General features: G+C 45.0%; 1 protein-coding gene across 3 annotated transcripts in view; it reads left to right on the top strand.

The window, feature by feature from the left end:
• The window catches only part of SYNPR (synaptoporin), a 98,803-nt gene that overhangs the window by 60,081 nt on the left and 15,737 nt on the right, over positions 1-22,985 (top strand). For all 3 annotated transcript variants that reach the window (XM_071439445.1, XM_071439446.1, XM_071439447.1), the window contains one exon: positions 10,989-11,113. In XM_071439445.1, coding sequence (XP_071295546.1) covers positions 10,989-11,113 — 125 coding nt within the window. The remainder of the gene's footprint in view (positions 1-10,988; positions 11,114-22,985) is intronic.

The raw sequence follows: 22,985 nt of genomic DNA, 5'->3' as shown, positions 1-22,985 counted from the left end.
AACTCTTTAAGAAATTGGTTTCTTAAATATCTGACTCCTTCTGAATGTCTGATACTCTCTTTTTAGCCAAGTCCTTGGAAGTAATGAGTACTTTCCTCACCTCTGTTGATCCTGTTCAGATCAATAGAAACTCTACAGGGGAAAAGGTATTTGTATTGATATTGTGTGGCAGCTGCCTGTCAGTGCTGGTGATTGCAGGTGGTACTTTACTCTTCATGTTGCTCTTGACTAAGAGTTCCTGTAGAATTATATGACCCTTTTTTCCAGGGAATTTTTCCATGAACATCAGATGGTTGATAACAACCTAACCTGGAGTTTGGTTTTTCCTGATTTTGCTTGTGGGCTCTCTTTCCCTCAGCAAGCTGAGCACAAGTAGTTTCAAACATTGTGAATTTGGCTTGTTTTTGCATGGTGGGCTGAGCAGCTGGTCTGAGCAGAGCTGGGGTCTCTGTGTCCCTCCTGAGCTTGAAGGTACCACTGTGGGATGCAGGAATCCGGGAGCTGTGCCATGGATTGGGAGCAGGGAAGGGCCACGTTTCTGTTCAGTGCATCCCTGCTCCCCCATGCAGAGCCAGAGCAGGAGCCTGCTGGGAGATAAGAGATGGAGCTGCTGCCTGCCAGCGCTGCAGCCGTGTCTGCGCACAGGAGGAGGAGGGCTGGGCAGCCCAGGGGACAGGAGCTCCTCACTGTGCCAGCCCTGAAGAAGATGGAAGGGCCCCTGGGTGTGTCTGGGCTGCCGGTGAGGCCGGGGCTGGGGACACACCCCCCCTGTAGAACCGTGGAGCTCGCTCAGCCTTTATTTCCTTCAGTGCCCAGTGCAGATGGAGAGTCTGGCTCTGCCTGTCCTTAGTTTGCAGATGTGACCAAAAGGTTGCAAAGGTCCTTGCACCTGCAGTGAAACTCTTTGGTAACTGAGCTCTGAGGCCAGAGATGTGACAGTACTGTGAAACTCTTCAGCAGTCCTCCCCTGTCGTGTGCCATCTCTTATTTTGGAGGAAAAAAAAAAGGCGAGGAAAGAAAAGATAATGAGAAAGATGTGCTAAGCTCATCTGTAGAGACAGAGACAGGTGATCAGCATGGAGTATCTGCAGTGCTGTGCCTTCCCTCTCTTTTCCAAACTGCTGTGTGTGTGTCAGGGCTGTCTGTCCATCTGTCCCTGCCCAGGCTGGGTGGGTGGCAGAGCCCTGTGCCACCTGAAGGGCTGTGCTGTGCCTCATCTGTCACCGAAGCTCCCCGTGGCAAAGCAAACATGCTGCAGCAGGCTGGAAAGCTGTAAACATATGGGCACTAACAACAGATTAAGTGAGTGATTTAGTCTAAGGGGCTTGGTAGATTACCATAAAATGTATCTTAATTAGAAAAGCAATCAGAGTTGCACAGAGTCAATGAGGATGAAATGTCTCTGTTGGCAGCAGGGAGCGTCCTGTCCCCTGTGCCAGGGGATGTGGATGGCAGTGGATGCAGCTCATGCCCACTTTGGGGGTTTCCTGGGGTTTGCCCAGTTCAGCCCAGAGTGCAGCCTGCCTCCATGCTGAATTATTTGTTATTTGACCAATGAGACCATCGTGTGAGCTGTTCAGAATGAGTCTGACGGTGGATTCAGGTTCCTTTAAAAGCATTAACAAACCTGCTGCTGAAGGCAAAGGAAGAGAGCATTTGCACATTTTCCTTAAAACTCTGAACCACTACGCAAAGATACATCTAAGTGTTTGCAGTGTATAGTACAGCTAGTCCCAGATAAAGGATTGGGGCTTCTAAGTGCTACCATAACACAAATAATTAATAAGTCTATCTCCCTCACTGTGTCCTTATCTTTTCAGTGAGCATGGCCATAATTAGCTTTCACCTGATTCTAAGTTTATAGCATGTTCAATTGCTTTTTCCATTCTGCTTGTGTCTTCTCTGCTTCCTTATTTTAGTGGTCCTGGCTTTACTCCACAGGCCAGAGTCTATAGATTAAAAAAAAAAAAAAAGCTGGATATTCATCTCCAGCAGTGCAGATGTAAAGATTGCAACATCCAAAAACATATTGATGCATTATTGGTTTTGTACAAGTGTCTGTTTCTTTTCTGGGGTCTGGGAGGATTTGAAGTGCATTGAGAAGTGGCACAGAAGATTTGCAGCAGCTGCTGGCAGCTGAGAGAAAGGGAAGGATGACTGGTTGTCTCAGAATTAAATATTTTGAACCATGAAGGAAATGGAGAACATTCAGGCAAGAACCTGATTTTTGAAAAGTTTTTTCTCTTTGTGTTTGGAAGGAGGTATGGGTACAGATTTCATGGAACACAAATTAAGGGGTGTGAATAAAAAGAAAACAGGCAAGAGGTGTGAAGCAGCACAGGAACAGGAGGATGCAGGGGAACAGGACAACTTAACCTGTCCAGATGAAGTGTTTCAGAGCTACTGAGATAAGGACAATGTTGTTAGCATTTCCTAAATATGTTGTGTTTAGATGTTGCTTTTTTTATGGTTTAAGTGTGGGAAGGAGAGCAATACCATCTCTGGGGACAGAGTATAAGAGGAGTGGCAGAAAAGAAGAGGAGCAGGAGGTTTTAATTTTAAAAAAATTTCTTGCTCAAAATGTTCCCTGTGAATTCCCAGAGCTCAGCAAGGCAAACGTTCATTTATAGCCCATCGTCTTAATTATTAAAAAATAAATTATTTTTACCATGTGGGCTGATATTTAGCCAGGAGCAAATTCTTATTCCAGCCTTTTGCACAGAGGTGGGTGTTGAGGTCAAAGCCAGCTCCAGTGGATTTTTCCATCCAAAACTGGTTTGAGATGAGGCAATGGGCCCCCTGTTTGGAGACAGTGCCAGGGCAGGCGTGTAGGACAGCAGGTGACAGGCAGCAGATGACACCAGAGAGTTACACTGGAGCCCAGGGAGCTGAGAGGAAGCTACTAATGGCCTCTGATGAGCATAGACGTGATAATAATGAGGTTAATGCCCTTTCATTCACCCAGAAACATCTTCAGGAATGCCTAATCCCTGCTAGTCAATGGGCAATCATTAGGTCATAAATAATACAGCGTGATTGAAGGACAAGAGCCCTTCCTGTAATAATCATTTTCTGTCAGGGCTGACCCAGGGAGGGTTTGGTTGCAGGGACCCAGCTGCCAGAGCATTTCCTGGTCAGAGGAGTGCTCCAGCCTCTCAGTTCCACTGTGTGCATCTGTCACCAGAGCAGGAAAATTCTCCTCAGGAGCCCAGCTCCAGGAGCAGTGCTGGGAAAGGGGCTGAAGCTAATGGGAAGTACAAAGGCACAAATTAGGCGAGGGAGCAGTTCCAGGAGCCATCAGGGAACGTTGCCAAAGGACAGCGGTGCCTGGTGGGGATGCTGGGAGAGCTGGGAATGGGGCTGGGCTCCCTGGCTGGGAGAGGTGCCTTGTCCCAGCCCCAGCCCAGGGCAGGTGCTGTGCACGCTGAGCACAATGCTGCCTTTGAGAGCTGGTGTGTGGTCCCTGCCATCCAGTGCTGCAGTCTGCTGCAGCCTTGGCTGTGGCTGAGTCCCTGTGCCTGGATTGGCCAGCCAGGCTTTAAAGACAGCAAATTCAGGAGCACTTTCGCTTCACAGAGTGCTTCCCATGTGTGCATGTCACTCAGCCATAATGTAAATCCCTGTGGTTATTAGAGGGAGTAAATCCTGCTCAGTAATAACTTGGATCCTGCTCTGTATGCATTTATATTACATTATGGGCCATTTTAAGCCCAGATGCTTTTGAACCCACCAAGCAAAAGAGGAAGTGAGCAGCCATCCAACCTGTTTTATTTTATAATGTTTACACTTGTTACACAATAAATCACATCTAATCAGGCTGTAAAGTCTGCACAAAACCTGTTGTTTTCTGGAGGGAGCAGTAACAGAGTTACATTTATGCATTAACCTGAGTGGTGGGTTGTTGCACATTGCCTGTTAGTAAAATGAGAATTGACTTGACCTGTTAGAAAAGCTCTCTTGTACCTCACCGTGGCTTTCCATGGTTTTGCCTGTGGTGGTCACATGTGGTTGGTGCCAAAGCAGCTCATGAGACAAGAGGAAGGGGACACAGAGTGGGAGTGGCTGCTCTCCAGGACTCTGGGCACTGTCACAGTGTGGATCCTGGTAGAGACTGCCACAGTTGTTTGGTTTTTATTTTTGCTGGAAGTCTGGGACTAGAAAAGCTCTCAGGCCCAAAAAGGAGCACGTCTCTGCTGCAGTGACATATGTCACAGCATGAGTCATTCAGGGATTATATGTACAAATCCAAACATGTCTGTCCAACTTGTGCTCCCGTGTCCTTAAATGAAAAGGGCACGAAGGGGAAGCTGTGGAGGCTGCGGAGGAAGAGCCAGAATTTCCAGGCTGTTCTACAGCCAGAGGGGATAGGGCTGCAGCTATGTCTGTGATACATCCCAAATGAAGCCAGGTTCACCCAGCAATTACCCCAGGTACCCCTAAACCTGTTTGCAGCACCTGTTGGTGTCTTTTGTTCCATGGAAGACACGTCACCAATGTGTCAATGTCCATGTGCTGAAAGCAATTTATACAATAAATTTAAAAAACCCTTGGGACCTAGTAAATGCTTACCTCAAACCTTTGACTCATGGTTAGAGGTGCTTCTGTAGATTACTTGTGTAAGTACCTCTTGTGTACTTCAAGGCTTTTCACTGAGTCCAAGAAGAGATGCTCTGTATGTGCCTCTGTTTTCTGCCTGTTAACTCTTCCATGCATACTGCCAACCTTAGCATTAGCTTTCAACTTTGTGGCTGACCCATTAAATACTGGATGAAACAGCTTGCATTACATTTTGAACTTAATAAATAGGAAAGGCATTACACAGATTCTGTCTGGCCATCTGGAGGAACAGTGTTCTTTACCCCAACGAATGGCTATCTAATCCTCTCATATACAGTTGGGCTTTATTCTATTAAAATATAATGAGAAATGACTACCATACCATTATTTGGTGGAGCTAAATGGGATTTTTAGAATAATCAATGGAAGATGAATGGAAAAGATAAAGGTTTTCTTCAAAGCAAAAGAGAGAAAATTGTCTCCTTGGGATTAAAGTATTGTATAACCAAGTTATTATAAAATGATCTTTACTCACTAAAAATACCCCAATTTCATTTCCATAAATCTTTCCATTAAGAATCAAATCAAGTTGTTGGGTTTTGGTTTTTTTCATTAAAAAAAGCTAAGCATTAAATGAAGTGTTGTGCTTCAAACAGAGGATGCTGTGGGGTTCCTGCCTGCTCTGGGGTCAGGTCTTTCCAATCAGCTGGTGGCATCAAGGGCTGCTCTTTGTGGGTGCTCTAAAATGCCAGACAGAGGTTTTCTGCTGTAGATGGCCCCGTGAAGACCCCACAGCCCTGTGGGGAAGTCATGGAGCAGATTGGTCTCCTGCAGGTGGAGGACAGTGGCATATGTGGCTCTTCATGCCTGAACTTCAAGCTGCTCCCTCATCCCAGGGGTTTTCACTCCACACAGACCTGGGCTGGGCTGGCACAGGAGCATTCTTAGCAATGCTGTTGTTTATTTATAAGGTGGGGACACTAAATCCCAGCAATCAGTGACCTGTGGCTTTAGGGTTTGTTTCTCAGCAGGAGCAGAATGTATTTCAGCTTTCTCCCTGGGTAGTTGCTGAAGGAAAATGACTCCAGCTAGTTGTCACCCCCCCCAAGAACTGCGTTGGTTGCAATGCTCTCCACCTCCAATTCATCAACCAGTCAAGTTGATATAATTAGGAATCCCAAAGTCAATAATCTGATAATCTCCAGTGCACAAAGGCTTGTATGTAGGAGAAGTGATTCCAGGAAGTCTGCAGCTCAGATTCGTGCAGGAAAAATGCCAGATTTTTAAAAAGAAACAGGCAGAGACCCAGAGGAGAGAGTGTTTCCTAATCCTTCACTGGTGACATATTTTGGGCCATCAGTTCTGCAGTAAATGTTTCCAGTACAGTCCTTTAGTGCCTTCAACCCTTCCCTTTACAGCCTTAATAATAATGTTCAATTACTGGTTGTGCCCTATAAATAAATAATCTCAGTTTAACGAGACTCTCTGCTGGGTGAACGGTGCCGGCTGCGGGGGGACGTCTCCAGAGCAATGAGCTCCCTCCTCTCTCCACACACACTCCTGGCCACTGTGGGACGTGTAAGGCAATGGAACATTTGGCAGAGGTTTTGCAGTCTCTCTGTTATGGTGGTATGGAGAAAGGGAGGTCTCCGATTCAGAAATGATGCCAGAAAAATAGGTCTGCTTTTAAAACACTCTGAACATGTAAAATGACTAATAATAGTGCAGGCGTTTTGAATATTTCAGGTTCTTTCAGAGTGTCAGGAGTTCCCCTCGGCTCTCCAGTGTTAGGGCAGGAGTAGAGGACTGGGGGGACCTCTTTGGGAAAGCATCCAGCAGGTTCATTCCCATTTTCCTTCCTTGGTGCCAAGAGAAAGCATTGGAGACCAAACCATGTAGTGAACTGCATCCCTCACAGCCTGTTTTTGGCCACCACAGCTCCAGGCAAGACTAACACTTTCTTTTTAAGATCTTGCCCTCCTGGAGGACCCACCAAGGAGCCCTCAGGCAGAGCAGGTCCTCTCCTTTGCAGCGGGATAATTTTGGGGTGCATCCCCAGCACGGCTCCATCCTGTCAGCCAGCAAGTTGCCACAGGCTGCTGCACAGGGCAGATGTGCTCCCACAGAAAGCAAATGGTTTATATGGAAGTTTCATCAATTTTAAATGACAGTGTTGTCTTCCTACCAGGATGTTTCAGCTGTAACATGCTCCACATAAGCCTTTCAACTCGTCTTGTCAGGAGCTGTTCTGCCTTCCCCTGGTGTGCAGGGCGAGCCTGTTGCTCAGCAGGCATTGAGGGGAATTGTCACAAAGCCAAACAAGGAGAAGGGATATGAAATCATCCTGTTTTTCCCTTCCATGGTGGGATGAGTGATGCCCAGGGTCACATGCTGAGGCACCACCAACTGTTTAATTCACAGCTGGGACTTGGGCTCCCTCAAGGCATCACACACCCCAAGGCCCTGGCTGCTGGGTTGGGAAAGGAAGGAGCCAGCCTTGAGCCTGGATAAATGACAGCACCTGAATGCTGAATGACAGGATTCACTGCCATTGCATTGAAACCTGGCAGCAGAAGAAGGGAGGTGGTCCCATAAATCATATGATGGACCTTTCCCTGCCCTGAGCTGGTGTGAGAAGCAGTGTTGTGCTCTGCTGGGTATTACGCTGCTATTTTTTTTCAAAGTGCTAAGGAACCAACTGGTCTTTAAAACATGCTTGTCTGATTTGACAGGGAAGGCTGGTTTATTGTTGCAGAGTGCCATAATAAACATAATTTCTGTTGGTTAATTTATAGTGTGGGATTATACTTCTTTTCAAAAATATACCTGTAGTCCAGGCCAAGGCTGGAGGTCAAAGAGGGAATATCATCATAACAGGATCTGGGAATGGTGTTAATCACTTTACAGAACTCATTGCCTTGCCAGTGTTGTGTCTGAGAGCGTGAGGAAGAAGGATGATCCTCCAGCCAGGCTAGCCTGGACATGTGAGATGTGCATTGCTCCAGTCTATGCTGAGAAGCACAAATAATGATCCTTGCTGTCCCTCCCCTTTGGTCTGTGCCTCACTGGGTGGGTTGGTAACTGCTTCCAGAGCACACACAGAATTTGGGGGATGCTTGGTGTGTTATCCCACATGGAATGTGGAGCACTCATCCAGGCTGGGGACATTTTCCATTTCCCTGCACGGGTCCAGGCACATGTGAAGACACCAGCCTCCCCAGTGTATAACAATGGCCAGGCAGTAGCTGCAGCTGCAGGAGGGATGGGAGCACAGGGGAAGGCAGGGTTTGCCCTGCTCCCACTCCTGTGGGCAGGAGCAGCCTGGCACAGCCAGGGCAGCAAGGATTTGTTGTCTCAGTGGCACCACATTCCTCCCATTCCTGCTGCAGGACTGGCTGTCAGACCTGAGCCCTGGCAGGCAGCAGCCATGGAATAACCAGAGGTAACTGCATGGGGAGATTTATCTCATGTGAAGGGGAAAAGCAGGATGTGTGTGCACACTTGCAGATAGGCCTGGTGCTGAGTGTGGATTTATAGGCAAAGACTAAATAGGAACATGGGGAAACACTTTCCCTTTCTCCATAAACTTTTCAATTTCAGAGCAGCCCGATTCAATAAAATTATCTTGCAGATGGAGGCTTTATTGAGTCTGGCCCATAAAGCTCCCATTATGGGGTTTACAACTGCCTTTTACACAAATCCTGCTCTAATAAAATACAGTGGTGTTTACAGTATTCCTGAAATGGCCGCAGAATTACCGTGTGCACAAAAACCAGCTAGTAATTCTTGGCTTATAGCTCTGGGCACTCCTCTGACAACATAAAGCAGCACAACTGGGGTGGGGGAGAAGGGGAAATGCAGAGGTAGGAGGAGAAAAATTATGCTGCTGCTTGACCATGATACCCCAGGGAAATACCACTGATTTACAGCCCTCACTCTGCATTCCCTTGATGTAAATTATAAATATGCTTCCTAAAGGTGCTTGGTGTCCTCAGCTGTGGGGACTGGTTGGACATTGCTGGCAGCTGGGTGATCCCAGCCATCACCTGATCCAGCCACAGCAGGGAGCCAGGCTTGAGCTGGCTGAGGCACAGCTGAAGTTTGGTAGAAAAGTCTGCAGCATGGTCCTTTTTCTCTTCCCACCTGTGCTGTGGGTGCTGCCTGGTGCTTGGAGCAGAGTGTGTGCTGGGTAAGGTTGGGAGCTGGGGGTTGTGCATGGAGGGGTTTGCTGAAAAGCTTCTGGTTGAGAGCTGGTTGTGGGACTGAAGTAAAGGTTGGATGCTCTCAGTAGGGGAGAGGAAAAACTGGGAATTCTGGAGGAGATAACTTCCTGGGAAGGAAGGAATAGCCTGAGTTGTGGTTTTGGGCATGGCTCTGTGCCCTTGGTGAAAAAACATGATGACACCCATTATGGTGATTTCTAATGCACGATTAAAGGAGATGCATTTCAGTTGCGCCTCTTTCCTCTGCTTGTCCCCTTGCTGAGAGTGTTGGCTGGGAGGTGATGGCTCTTCCTTTATGGCAGGTCTCACACTGCAGGCTTTCAAGTTCCCTCCTTATTTATCACTGTTAATCTTTGTGCCTATGTACTTGCAAACCGTTTTCATTTACAGCTCTGTTAATTAGGCCAAAAAGCAGGTCAGCATTCTCTCCTGTTCTCCTTAATATATTTGTTTTCACAAATTGACCTGAAGTGATTAATGCTGATTTTCAGTGCTGTGCTACATGTAAGGGCAGCAACTTCTTGTGTGTACAGAGGAAGTGTCTCATTTAGGATGAAGGAGCACTATTTAAGTTGCAGTGAAAACATTTATTTTGTGGTACATATTTAACAAGTCAATTCATAGTGAAATTGAGCTTTCTTCTTTGCAGTGAGCTCAGCAAGAATTGATTCAATCAAAGTTTTTATTAACTTTTCTTGTCATTAGGTACCTAAATACCTTTGCAAATCTATCCTCCATGTATGATATGCCCTGATCACATTGGAAGTAAGTGGCAGGGTGGAAACTTGCATCATTCTCCTGTTACTCCCTGTGCTCCATCATGCTCAGCACATCACTCTGCACCCAGGGAGGGTCTCCCTGCCCCAGTGCTCAGGTGTCACCCCTATAATCTGTCACTCTCTGGGGAATAGGTGAACATGCAAAGCTGAATTCCAAGGAGGCTGGTGATACTTGGTGCTTTGTTTATGCTGTAAATTGGGAGAACTAAGATTAATGGCATGTTTTACAAAGCCTTGTGCAGCAAGAAAAGATCTAGTTTTTCTATTTATTATATTTTCAGACTGTTATTTTGCCATTACATCTGCTTGCTGCATTATTTTTCAGTGTCCAAAAACATGGCTTCTTTCCCAGATGTGAGCACTCTTTATTTCCTCTGGGTTCCTGATTTTAGCTTATTTAATTGTGGCTGGGATTGGGCATTTGCTTGCCATTTCCCTGATCTGCCCTTCTGTAGATCTCACAGTAACTCTGTTAAAACTAATGGAGTACTTCAGGGCTATGGTGCTGCAATCAACAAAATCGAACCTGTCTTTAATTTAAATTACAACTGCATAAATAAACTGTCCCCACTTCTACTTGAGGTCTTCCAAGGAAGCCTACATCAGTGATGTTTGAAGATACTTATGCCTGCTTCCAATTCCTTTCTTTGAACCCTTGATATAAAAGCTGATGTGTCTATGCCTCCTGCATACTCCCCCCTTCATTATTTTTCTCCTGGAAGATTAACATGTGTTATAGGTTTGCATCAGAACCACTTAAGCTCTTTTTTCCTTTCCAGTTTGCCTGACTCCAGCCAAAGTCTGGAATTCCTTTCTGCTCTGCAGTTAGTTTATTTCACCTCTGTGTCCACTTTAGATTATGGTAGTAATTTAGGAAAAGTAATTAAAATAAACACTGTGGGTTTGTCCTAAGCCATACATGAAGTGGGAGAGGGGCAGCTCAGGTCTGTGTTTTGCCACATAATGTGATGGTGGCTGTGTGAGCTGTCTGGGTCTGCTATTGCTACTTCTGGTTGCACCTTTGAAATGCTTCTGCCAGTGTCTTGTATGGGTTAAGAATTACTCATTATGTTCAGTCAATATCCATCCCTCTCTTCTTGTCCAATCTCACCTGTCAGTGGGGTGATTGAAATAACTGCTTGGGTTGTGAATCCCAAATAGGGTTCAAGACAGGAGGGAAGGGCTGAGATAGGTGGCATGGACAAATGGTGATGGGTCTGTCTGTGTGGCAACAGAGCTTCATGTGTCATGGCTCTGTGCTTTTGGGAAGGGTGCAGGAATAATGTATGGCAGTGCTTTAAATGCAAGGAGTGATGGATAACCTGACCTGAGGGGGATCAGTTTAGGGCTGAGCTAGAGCTGCTGCATAGATCTGCTTGTGGCAGTTGCTGAAACGAAACAAAATAAAAATCTTGTTTGTTTTTGACAGCTTTTTGCAATCTTTGCATTTGCAACATGCGGCGGGTACTCTGGAGAGCTGCGCCTCAGTGTGGACTGTGCAAACAAGTCCGAGAGTGACCTCAGCATCGACATAGCCTTTGCCTACCCCTTCAGGTAAGTCCCAGAGTGGCCTCAGCATCGACATAGCCTTTGCCTACCCCTTCAGGTAAGTCCCACAGTGACCTCAGCATTGGCATAGCCTTTGCCTACCCCTTCAGGTAAGTCCCAGAGTGGCCTCAGCATTGGCATAGCCTTTGCCTACCCCTTCAGGTAACCCCAGCCGCATGCATTCGCCTCTCGGGGCTTTGCTGGCCCAGCTGCACGGGGGCTCCTTCACTTACAGCACATTTCAGTCAAGAACCAGTCTGGGGCTCCAGAATTTTCCTCTGGTGTGCAGGAGGAAGGAGTTTGGCTACTCATTTGGCTATCCACCTGGTGTGGATGGGGCGGTGGAACTGCTGGGAATGGGAGCTCAGCGGCAGAGAATTCATGATTGTCAGATTCCAGAGCCCTGTGGAGGCCAGGAAAGCTGGGGGAGTGGAAAATGGGAGGCAAGGAAAAATGAAACACCACAATCATCTCAAGATGAAAAACTGTGGTGTAGCCATTAACTTAAGCTGGAAATGAGAGTGGTTTCCCATCCATTGCAGTAGCAAGGATATGAACTAGCTGCTCCAAGGGAATCATCCCAAGATGAAAAACTGTAGTGTACCCACTAACTTCAGCTGGAAATGAAAGAGGTTTCCCATCCACTGCAGTAACAAGGATCTGAAATGGTTGCTCCAAGGGACGGAGAAGCAAAAAGCCAAAATGAGCTTGAACCATAATTTTGAAATGTTTTTTGAAAATTTTATTAATTGCCTGTTTGGATCTCTTGGTGTCTGAATGCTTTAAAACCTAGTGATTTAGGAAAACAGTTTTCATAAGGTTTTTTATGTTTTTAAGTACATCTGAAAACTGTAGTGTAGTTATACATATATATATAATAATATATACTAATATAAATAATGTTCTTGCCATTTAAGATCTTGCTTCAAAAGAGCATCTACAGTCTTTTTTTTAGATATGTCAAGTCCACTGCAGAAACCACTCAGTTTTGTATAAGTGATTTCTTCAAGGAATTGAGATGATTAAGAAAAGAATGCATAATTCAATCTCAAGTCTAGTACACTATGACTCTAAAATCAGTTTTCTTCCTTGGGAAATCACATGCTGTTTTGCTTATGATTGCTATGCATAGACCAGACTTGAAAGCATCTATTTCTTTAACATGTTCTAAGATACAGCAAATTCCAAACAATGGGAACTGAATTTGATTCCTTGAAATGTTATTCTTGCTTGCCATACATTTATTACTCCAAAAAGTCACATTTCCTGGTATTACAAATGTTTATTTTTTGGCTTGAATATGTCCACATTTTCTTTCATTTCTGCTTAGCATGCGTAGGAGAGATCCTGAAAATTGAGTTATGTGAGTTTGTAATTTGATTCACTTCCAAATAGGTCATTTCTCCAACATTCATTACAAATACACCCTGTAGTGAGGTGCTTTTAGTTTGCATGATTATAAAATAGTGTTTTATTTTAAAAGTTAATAAAACAGAGAGAAGGAGCCCTGAAGTGTCTCCTGGTGTTTCAGCAGGCACATCAACCATTGTTTCTAGAAGGAAGTGGCTGGATCTGCAATTTCCCACAGTTTTGCTTATTGGAAAACTGGAAGTAATTGATGGGTAATGTAACATTCCAGCATGTTGCAGAGATGATGCAGAATAGGGTTTATTTGTAGGAGGGATCCAGCTGAGGCTGTAGCTGGCTCTTGAACTCAGCATGCGCAGATGGGATGTATTTACAGTGGGGTGGTTGGTACAAATACACCTGGAATGTGCAGGTGAGAGGGGAGATGACACTTAGCTGCTGTTTCAGGAGGAGCATGAATATACCCAGATTTTGTGCAATTTGGGATTTTTGTTTGCAAGCCTGAGGCATATGCAAGAAGTGTCCAGAGATGTGGAAATTATATGGGGCAGCAGATGTGTGCCTGGAAAATCTGCTACTTTGGAACTTGGTGTCATCTCAGTGTTTTATCTAAATATTCCTGTGACTTTCTCATGTGTTTGCTATTTTTGCTTTTCTCCACAGAATGGAGATGGGGTGCTCTAAAAACAGAAGTGAGGTTAGTTGGGAAAGGTAACATCTCAGAGCAGTGAATAAGCTTGGAAAAGGCAGCTCAGAAAAGCTGAGGCTCTCTAATCAAGACTCAGGCTGAGGATCATCTCCCTGCTTGGGCTTGTAGGCATTGTTAGGTAGGATGAATTTCCCACTAGTTGTCTTGCATTCAGGTCCATCTTCCCATGGCATTTTCCTTTCAAATGCCTTCAGAGTCCTGATTATTGGCTGTCAGCTGGGGGAGGTGTAGGTGGAAGGAGAGAAACTGCTGAGCATCTGACACCCCGCTGCTGTTGGGGCTGTCAGCGGTGACACTGAAGCAGTCAAAATACCTGAGTGCTGCTTTTTTATTAGCTGCACCTTCCAGCATGACTTGAAACAAAGAAAGTCATGCTACCAGCTGCTTTCATTTCTCTTGCTGGGAATTTGAGGCTTTATTTTCTTCTCCCAAAAAATGAACTGCTAGACCTTGGCCAATAGATGACAAGTGTCAAGAGCTTAAAGCTGGTAAACAAAGTGGTAAGGCTGAACAGGACAACTGGGCAAAGCAGGAAGGCTTGGGTGTTTTGGAAATGAGATTAAAGGAACCTGAAAACGTTCCTATTAAAGGAAGATCAGAATGGGGATGGAGTTTTCCAGACTGAAAGAATGGGCATTGCACTTGTTACCTCATGCTCTGGGGCCAATCACCTGAGCTAAAGACAAGGAGGATGCAGGAGGGCAAAACCAGGGCTGGGGGGGTGTGGGGGTGATTCGTGTGGCCCCAGGTCAGTCTTGAATGCACAGAAGCAGCACTGCACTCCAGAGCAGGTAGCTCCAAATGCTCCCAAAACAAAGGAGCATCTTCACACCTGCTTATTAACATTTTTCTCAGCCCCAACCTACAAATTGCAAAAGTCTCCAGAGAGAAATAAAAATTAGTCCAAGAGAAATAATTAATACAATTATATAGGAAGTTTTGAAACATACCTTTAAACTAAGATTAATTTTTTCTTGGTTTTATTTAAAGTTATGGCTTTATGGAAGTTATGCTTGGCTCCTGTGTTGTCCTACTGCTGTTGTAACTCTGGTAGCAGGAAATTGTGGAGCGCCAAAAGGAAAACCCAAAGAAACCTTTTCACAAGGTTCTTCTTCTCATTTCTGCTGGAATCACTTTCTTAGTTAGTTCTGGACCTGGATTAATTTGCCCTTTGAAAAGGAGGAAGTGAGGAAAAGCATAAAAGTGTACTAATCACTAGCCACTACCAGAGTGACCTGGTGCAGTGGTGCTTCTGCCCTGCTGGGAGACAGGACAGGATCCCTGGGAGAAAAGCCCTGCCTGTGCAGGGTGCCTGTGTCAGGAGCATGAGGAGGATGAGCCATTCCCACCTGAGCTTCTGCCCTGAGCTCGTGCTGCTGGGGTGCAATAACCACTGAAGAGTCCCCCCAGTACTGACAGAATTGACCCCAAATCTGGCTCCACCATCTCTCCTGGAACAGGAGATGAGATGGATGCTTTTCCATTACTCTGATTCATTTAAGCTTCCTGCAGCTCACATCCATGACCCTGTAGTCACCCTGCAGTGTGGAAATTAACCTGAAGTCTAAACCCTAATATCCTCCTCCAGTGTGTCCTGGAGCTCTGCCATACTCTTCTACAGAGCTTGCCAGACTCTTCCATGCCTAATCTGATATTTATAAAGATGATCTAAATATTCACCTGAGGTTTTTTTCTCATTTTGGCCTGATTCTAGTTTTATCACAGAAGGTTTCTTCCTCCCTCATGTTTTAAAGCACAAATCAGCCATTCTTCTGGATACCTGTATATGCATTTTAGAAGTTTGACAAGTTCAAATATGGAATCAATTTCTCTGGCCCTACAGAAGCAGTTTGTCTCTAGCATTAGGATCTGTGTTTGATGCAGAGTCTATTGCAAATTTGGCACACATTAGGATGTTCATTAAATTGACCCTCACCCAGGCAATGATTCTTTGAGGGGGTGGAAAAAAAATTCAGTGTCTTGGGATTATTTGTTACTCTCACAGTCCATCACCCTTTCAGATTGGATTTGTCACTTATCCAAGTGCCCTGAAGCAATATGTTTTGTCTGTAATAAGAGTCCTAGTGAAGGTCCTATTTGTTTATTATTTTCTGTGATCCCAGAAATATTTTTATCATGTACTTGGTTTTTCCTTGGGCTCACTTTGATAATAAGTGGTAGAACAGTACACCTACTGAGTACATACTTGTTACTGATATTCACTATTTTAAGATGCTTTTTCACCAGTCCTCCTAAAAGCAAGTATTTTTGTTTGCTTAACTTTCCAAGTCTGTACTGAAGATTTTTTGCTACATAATTATTCCTATCACAAACTTGATGTTATACTTGCAGCTGGCAGAATTGCACTGAAACATTTTCAACCACTGATTTAAATGAACCTGTGCACCTCAGAGTGCTCTTGTGAAGATGTGCTGGGAGAGGTGCCCTGTGCTGAGGCCATCACTGCTCTTTGTGGTTGTGCCCTGTCCATTCCAGGCAGGAATGCTGTGCCAGGGCCTGGCTCTGGGTGATGCTGGTGGGGTCTGTGCCTGGTGGGAGTCCCATGAGCAGAGCTGTTGTGCAGGTTGGACCTGCAGGGCAATGGGGAGGGAAAACCATCTCCATGCAAGCCCCTAAGTTAAGTCTTGAGGCAGACCCTGGACTAAAATCTCTTTGCCTGTAGCTTTTGGGGATGCTTTAAGCCAAGCCTACATACAGAGTCTATCCCCAGGTTAAATGCTGCATGGGAAATAATTTGGAGCTTCTCTTGTCTTTTCTTGGGGCATTCATCCTGAAAGCTACTTGGAAAATATTGACCTGGAGGATGACATTGTTAAATTTTAAACACTCTCACCTAAGCCAGTGGTTAGGTGAAGTGTGTGCAGAGGTGTTAGGAGCACTGAGCCACAGTTACCAGAGGGACAGAGTGGGATTTCCTGGTGGTGCTAACGTGAGACCCTGATGAAAATAAAAACCAGCAGTATTCTTTGCACATCTTTGTATCACAGCAGTGAGCAAAAGAAATGTTTTCCATTTTATTCTCAGTCACCTATTAGTATCTTTTCAGTGTGCTAGTAAAGTTGTCTCTTCAAGTGGTCCTTCCTTCTGAAGGAAAAGGAAATTATGTTTTATGGGAGCTTTTCATTCACTTAAAGCATCTCATTTGAATAAAGACATTCCCATTGAGCACCCTTGAAAGTGTTCACCTCATCTGCATGCTATGGGCACTGTAGTCTTCCATTTGAAATATGACAGCCAGATCTAAATTGCCTACTTAGAAGCTACAAATGATAATTAAGGAGAAAACATCTAACTTTTTGAGCTTTGCATCTATCTTTCTTTGGAAAAGGCCTCTGCTAATGTTAACACATTTCTCTTCCAGTGTATACTACCCTTCTATTTTTTGTCATCCATTTGTAAATCTTTCTTCAGAATTCAGTGAAAAACATTCTGGCTGAAAGATTATGAATGTCTGTAATGGCTGGGAGACTGAGAGCTGCTGATAAATAGAAATTCTTTCCACTAAGTAGTTGCCTGCAGTGCTGACTTTCAGACAGCTGTGGTGGGCTCTGCTCCCAGACTTCTTGGGAGGTTGGAGATAGGAAAGAATAAAGTCACAGAGTCAGCTGAACTCCTTAAGGTTTGTGTTTTATTTTGGATATCTTCACCTTACAGGAGATGCCCCTTCTGCAAAACCAAACTGTGGTCTCCTGAACCTCCTGTGCATAGACAGGAGCAGAAGCAGGGCAGCAGGAGCTGTGCACTGGCTTTGGGTGTGAGCTGTGCCAAAATGCAGATGCCCCAGTTCCCAGGCAGATTTGGCAGAGCTCCTGGGAAGGTGAGAGGTGCTGGTTAAACTTTACATGACCCATTCCAGCTTAATGAAGGCATAAATCTCCACCCTGGAACTTCTTAGAACAAAACTTGGTGCTTCTGAGAAGCAGATTTTGCTCAAGCAGGAGTTGCAGGGACGATTGGATGGAGTTCAGGGACCATGAGCTGTGCCACAGTGTGGTCCCTTCTGGGTCTGCAATAGTGAAAGCTGCATTAGTTCAGTCCCTTTTCTTGCCAAACTGTGACTGCCTCATCTGGCACTACAGATCTGGGGTTAGCAGCTGAACTGATGAGGAAAACTGTTCAGTAATGCATCAGCTAAGCTGGAGATTTTCACCAATATCCCTGTTATATAAACTGGCTGTGTAGGATGGGCACTGAGGGCTCAGTCATGGCTTTAATTATTTTTCACAACTGTTTCAAACTCTGACCTCAACAGTGCCTTTTATACCTGATTTTGACCTCTTAATGAATAATTTGCCTAACCAGAACTTCTACTGTTAGTGGAAAGAGGAAATTGTGTGAATGAGGAAGATAATGTTGCATCCTGCTGGGTAAAATTCAGCAAATCCTTCAGGTTACAAATATCTATAATTGTGACACCTTCACCAAGTATCTGCATATTTTATATGACTTAACAATGCAAACTGAAGCATTAAGATATATTTTTAACTTGGAAATAGACCTTTTTTCTCAGTTGTGATTCTTACATTCTGGTAATTTATAGGGCTATCCAGAAAACTGCAGCTCAATTTTTCAAAAATCTCCCAATGGAAAGCCAGTTAAAAGATTTTCTGCCATTCTGACGTGAATGCAAGAACTTTGTGAGCTATTTAAAGTATGGCCCCAGCACTTCCCTGGCAGTGAAGGCATCAGAGACCTTGGTCAAGTCTCTGTACTGAAGCAAGTCTGGAAGCAGCCTGAACATGGAGCTTGCAGAGCCAAACTGAGCACTGATCAATGAGCTGTTGCTTTAGTTAGAGCTGTTTGCTCTTAGATTGTCTCCTGGGCTGGGGAAAAGGTGATCCAGGTCTGCAGAATAAGGATTTTCTTTTCAGCTTTGAATGAACATAGTTTGTAATAGGAAAGAATATTTCACATTTTTATAACTGGCTCTAGTGATTAAAGAGTGCATCCCATAGTTCAGAGCCCTGATGTGATTTTTGCTTGCTTGTGCATGGCTACAGACTACTGAAGTAATTGAAAACTGCAAATCAGTGTTCTCCAATTTCCACAAGTCTTCAAGGACCACACTGAGTGTGAAGTAGTGTCTTTAGAAAAAGAGAAAATGGAAGAAAATGGGCTTTTTTACTTGGACAGCTGTGGTCTGCAGTAACAGCTGTCCATGAGTACAATGTACAGTGTAATTCCTATTGTCAGAGTTTGATGGAACTACTGCTGGTTTGATTAAAACAGATAAAAATATGGATGACTTTGTGACTTTTCTAGTCTTGAGGGCCTCCTCCTGACCCCAGTTACAGCCTTCAAAAGCCACTTTGTAGAAATCTTCAAGATTGCCAAAGAATGGTCATTACTGCCAGTTTGCACTTTTGGAACTGTGGATAAAGGCAAGTGAGGAACCAGGAGTCACCCTTTGTTCCTGCATGGGATCTATAGAAATCTGACGAAATCAGATTTACCAGAAATCTGATAAAAACACAACTTCAGCTTCTCTTTGGGGCTGACCCTGTGCATGTGGTCCTCATCACAACTGTGTTGTCAAAGCAAGAGACCACCCACCATCCCCACAATTTCATGGCTGGTCTGAAGAGCTTGGCTTCTGGCTCAAACTGTTTTGTAAACAGCCCAGAAGCTGCAGCCCAGGGGTGGCAGAGTCTCTGCTCATTCAGGGCTGTCAGCAGGGACTCAGTGCTTGAGGAGGTCAGGGGAGGAAGATTTGTAAAACCATGAAGGGTCCATTTAATTGCAAGGACAGTTGTTAACCAAGGACAAGCTGATGGGTCCAGGCAGCATTTTTGTGATGGGGCAGCAGCTCTGCAGACAAGACGACTTCTCCGGATGTTGAGGTCATCTCAGTTGCTGCTGTCATCAGTGTTCTGCTTCTGCTCTGTAGCTTTTAATCCCTTAAAACTCAGAACAAACATCTTTGAATGCTGAACTGGGGCCATAGAGGAGGCTTGTCTTGGCTCACAGCTCTTGTCTTGGTGTCCATGTACAAACTTTGCAAGAACACAGAGCCCATGGGCACACAGCTGGAGGGGGAAGGAAAGACGTAGGAAATTTCTGGAGATGGTGTCTGCTGCAGATAAGGGAGAACAGCTTCTTAAAACTTTGCAAATTGTAGAGCTTTTCTTTTGGCACTTGAAAATTGGATTTATCCTGAATTTGGATGGTCCATACTGGCTGATTTTTCTTCATAGAGGCTATATTTTATGTTAAACACTGTTTTAGTGCCAGAAAAATTCTTCATTAATTCTTTAGGCCAAATTTTTTCTCTGAGTGGAAGTTGATTTTGGATTTTTTGCAGCTTTTTCACCATTTGAATTTTTAATATATATTCATGAATAGTCTCTGCAGTATTGTTCAGTGATGGTGTTTTATCTGTGCCTGCCACAAAGGCTTTTTCTAAAAGTCAGAATTTAGGCAACTTCCCTTGCAAATTTATTTTTGCACATTTTCATGCTGTCAGTACAGAAGCAACCAAAGCAGCCACCCTTTGGCTTTGCTTTGTTTGGCATTTGATCCCACACCCTGTATGGCACATGGTGACCCAGCTGGGGGACAATCAAACACATGCCCCTCCCCTTTTTCCTTCTCCAAAATGTGCATTTGATGTGCAGGAGCCCTGAAGATTTCCCCAGGACTGTAGGAGATGGGGTGCATGGGATGTCTTTGGTCTCCTCTCACACCTGGATTCTACATTAATTTATTTTCCAGGAGATAAATGCAATATTTTTCATTCAGTAGACTCTGGAGAGGGTGTGCATCCAAGCCCATGCAGCACAGCCCCACTCAGTGCCTGTCCTCTGTGGTTTCACACCTCCTGAGCTATTCAAGGTGTGAAGGTGATGGCAATTTGTCTGCAGGTCCAACAGCAGACCCACAAGTCTGCTCAGCCTGTGCTGCAGCCCACCAGCTCCCCAAGGAAAGGATTTGTCATATCCTTCCAAATGTACATACTGGGAGTTCCATTGGAGTCATCCCATAAAACTCTCCAGAGAACTCAATTTGATTTCTTTAGGTACATTAGGACAAGAGACTTGAGAAAAATTATAGTTAAATACAAAGTAATATTGAAATACAACACAAAGGAGTAAATGTTGCTGCATCCCCTGTAATTGCTCTTGTATTTATATCAGTTGGTCTGGGGGGTGAAATTGCTGCTTTCAGGGTCTGTAGATCTGGATGAAAATGTGTGTAACACTGCTTGTCACAGGGTGAAGAATTTATGCTTTTAGGTGGGTCTGGCTGAACACCAGGTGATGCCCAAGAATTTGGAATACTTTTCCATGGAGTTCATAGCCCATTGGATGGTGGAAGGGAAGGTGAACTGGGGTGGTGTGAGCAGCTGCAGGATGTGTTGGGGTGCAGGAATGGCAGATCAGCAGACCCACACTGCTCCATGCAGAAACACTGCCCAGGGATTGGATACATCCTCTTCTCAGGAATGGTCTTGTTATATTCAATGGCTTTTCTTTGTGATTTCTACTGCTCATCTTTCATCTGTAGGTGTTTAGATTTCTGTAGATCTTTCTCCAAATGGAAGCTTTTGTTTGGCTCTGACAGGGGTTTCTTAGTTTGGGAGCTGTTTCCTGTGTCTGTCCTGAGGAGAGGGCAGCAGGAGGGACATGAGAGCCATGGGTTCAGCCAGATATCATGATGGGACCAGGTAAACGTGGATAGTTATTTATGTGGTGATGTAAATGTATGCCAGTAGCATTTCCAGGTCCTATAATTTGCCTTGCTCCATGAACGTGATGGCTTTTTTTAAAGATAATTAAGGGTTACCTTCCTTCAGAGATAGTAGCAAAGTTTCCCAGAGACTAGAAAGCAGTTTGTCCCAAGAAAATAGCCCAGTGAAGGGAAATCAGAGTATGTTGCCACTAGTGTGTACCACAAGGAATGCAAGTGCCCAATCTGGGAAGGTATCTGGGCTGTACAGACTGGTGGAGCATGTCTTTGAGCACTGTGCTCTGCTTGCACAGCATGTGTTCCTGAGAAGAGCTGTGAAATTATCTTGGGAGATAAATCTGGGTCTTGGATAAAGGCTTGGAAGTGGGGTTGGGATCACCCACTCAGCTTAACAAGCACTCCCAGCAGCATGTGTTCTATAATGAGCCTTTTTGTTGGCTTTTTGGTGCTACGATGGAGTAGTAGGGTTTGCACTCCTGCTACGTGCACAGCCTGAGGAGGTTCCTTCCCAGGGCTGGCACCACTCCAGATGTTCCTTCCCCCAGGAATGTTGTGCAGGCTGTTTCCCAGGAGCTTTGTGCACTGGGAATGGGTCCTGCAGGGGATCTCAAGCTGGGGTATGGCACTGCTGCCTTCTGCCCACCACCAGTGCTGTCCCTGTTCCAGTGCCTTCAGAACCCACCCTCAGAGGGGTTGTGTAGCTTCTCTTCCTGGAGGCCTGAGCACCTCAGAGGGTCTCAGACTCACTGTCCTACCAGGAGAAGTTAAATGTGGGGTAGAGGGACCCGTGAGGTGCCCAGCTGTGGGGAGGTGTCGTGGTGAACCTGCTCTGAGCTGCCTGCACTGGGGGAATTGCCCCTGTGCCAGGGCAGCACACACTGTGGTGTGCTGGGACAGCAGCTTTGCCTGAAGAGCTGTAGGGAAATAGTGCTGGCCAAACATCTGCTGCACAGCTATGGGCTACACAGGGCTGGGAACCTGGCAAGCTAGGAAATTGAAAGTATTAGGAGGGAGATATTTTTAATTATTTTGTCTGGACATAAACCAGAAAAGAGTGTAGGTTGCTGCAGGTTTCCTGGTTAGCTTCCCAGCAGCAACTTCTGGGGTTTTTTTTTGGTCATGCTGCTCTGGACATGGATTTGGATGGGTATAAGCCACTAAAATCAGCTGTGACAAAGGGGAGATCTTTAGGATGTTCAGATGTCCAGGATAGGAGCTAGGAATAAATGTTTGCAATATGATATATGTATTTTCGTGAAATGACTGTTAGCTTTGAATAATTCTAGAGTGATGTAGGCTTTGGAATTCATTTTTTGGTAGTAAATGGACAGGATTTATTGAGTGGACAGAAGTTCAAAGTGAAATATTTTCAAATACTCTGATCAGCCAACTCTTTTCCTTCGTCTTCTAGAAAGGAAAGAAGCAAAAGACCGGGCTTGGATTGCTGAGTCAGATGGTGAATTTTAATTTTGCTTTCTGTCTCCAGATAAAAATGAACAGATTTTTAGGGGCAGGTATGTGGTGGAAATTAATGTGCTGCTGCTCTGTAGGGTAGGAGGCTACTGAAGGCACCTTTGGGTGCTGGGGAGTCTGGAATGGTATTGTTTTTGGGGCAGCTGGTAGAGCGAGGTATGGAAAACTGCTGGGATAGTTAGGAAGGATGGATAAACATCTCAGTTCTGAAAGGCTGTGGTAGGTGCAGGCAGCACTGAGGTGTGTGGCAGATGGGCAATGTGAAGGTAAGGGATGGGAATACTTGAGTAAGGTAATTTCTTCCTTAGGAAAAGAGCTGTTGGAGAGCAGCGTGGGGTGAGAAACAGTCTTGTCATTGTTAGCAAAAGGGTAAAAACCTCTGATTTTACCAGAATAGCACAAGGTGCAAAAGAGCCAGGGAACAGTGACCTCCAGGTAGCTGCTGTCCTGATGAGGGGCAAACCCCATCTCATCCCCACAGTTGTCCAGAGCTTGAATGACATCTCAGCTATTTGACTTTGAAGGGCTGGAGAGAACTTCAGCATTAATAGCTTCAAGAGGTTCAAATGTGGTATTAACAGGATTTCTTCCTGACACTAACTTCAGCAGCTCCCAGATGCC

The sequence above is a fragment of the Agelaius tricolor genome, unplaced genomic scaffold, assembly GCF_023055355.1.
Source record: "Agelaius tricolor isolate 1412-34295 unplaced genomic scaffold, bAgeTri1.0.p SCAF_14, whole genome shotgun sequence".
NCBI lineage: Eukaryota > Metazoa > Chordata > Aves > Passeriformes > Icteridae > Agelaius > Agelaius tricolor.
This window is presented reverse-complemented; position numbering and strand designations above follow the sequence as displayed.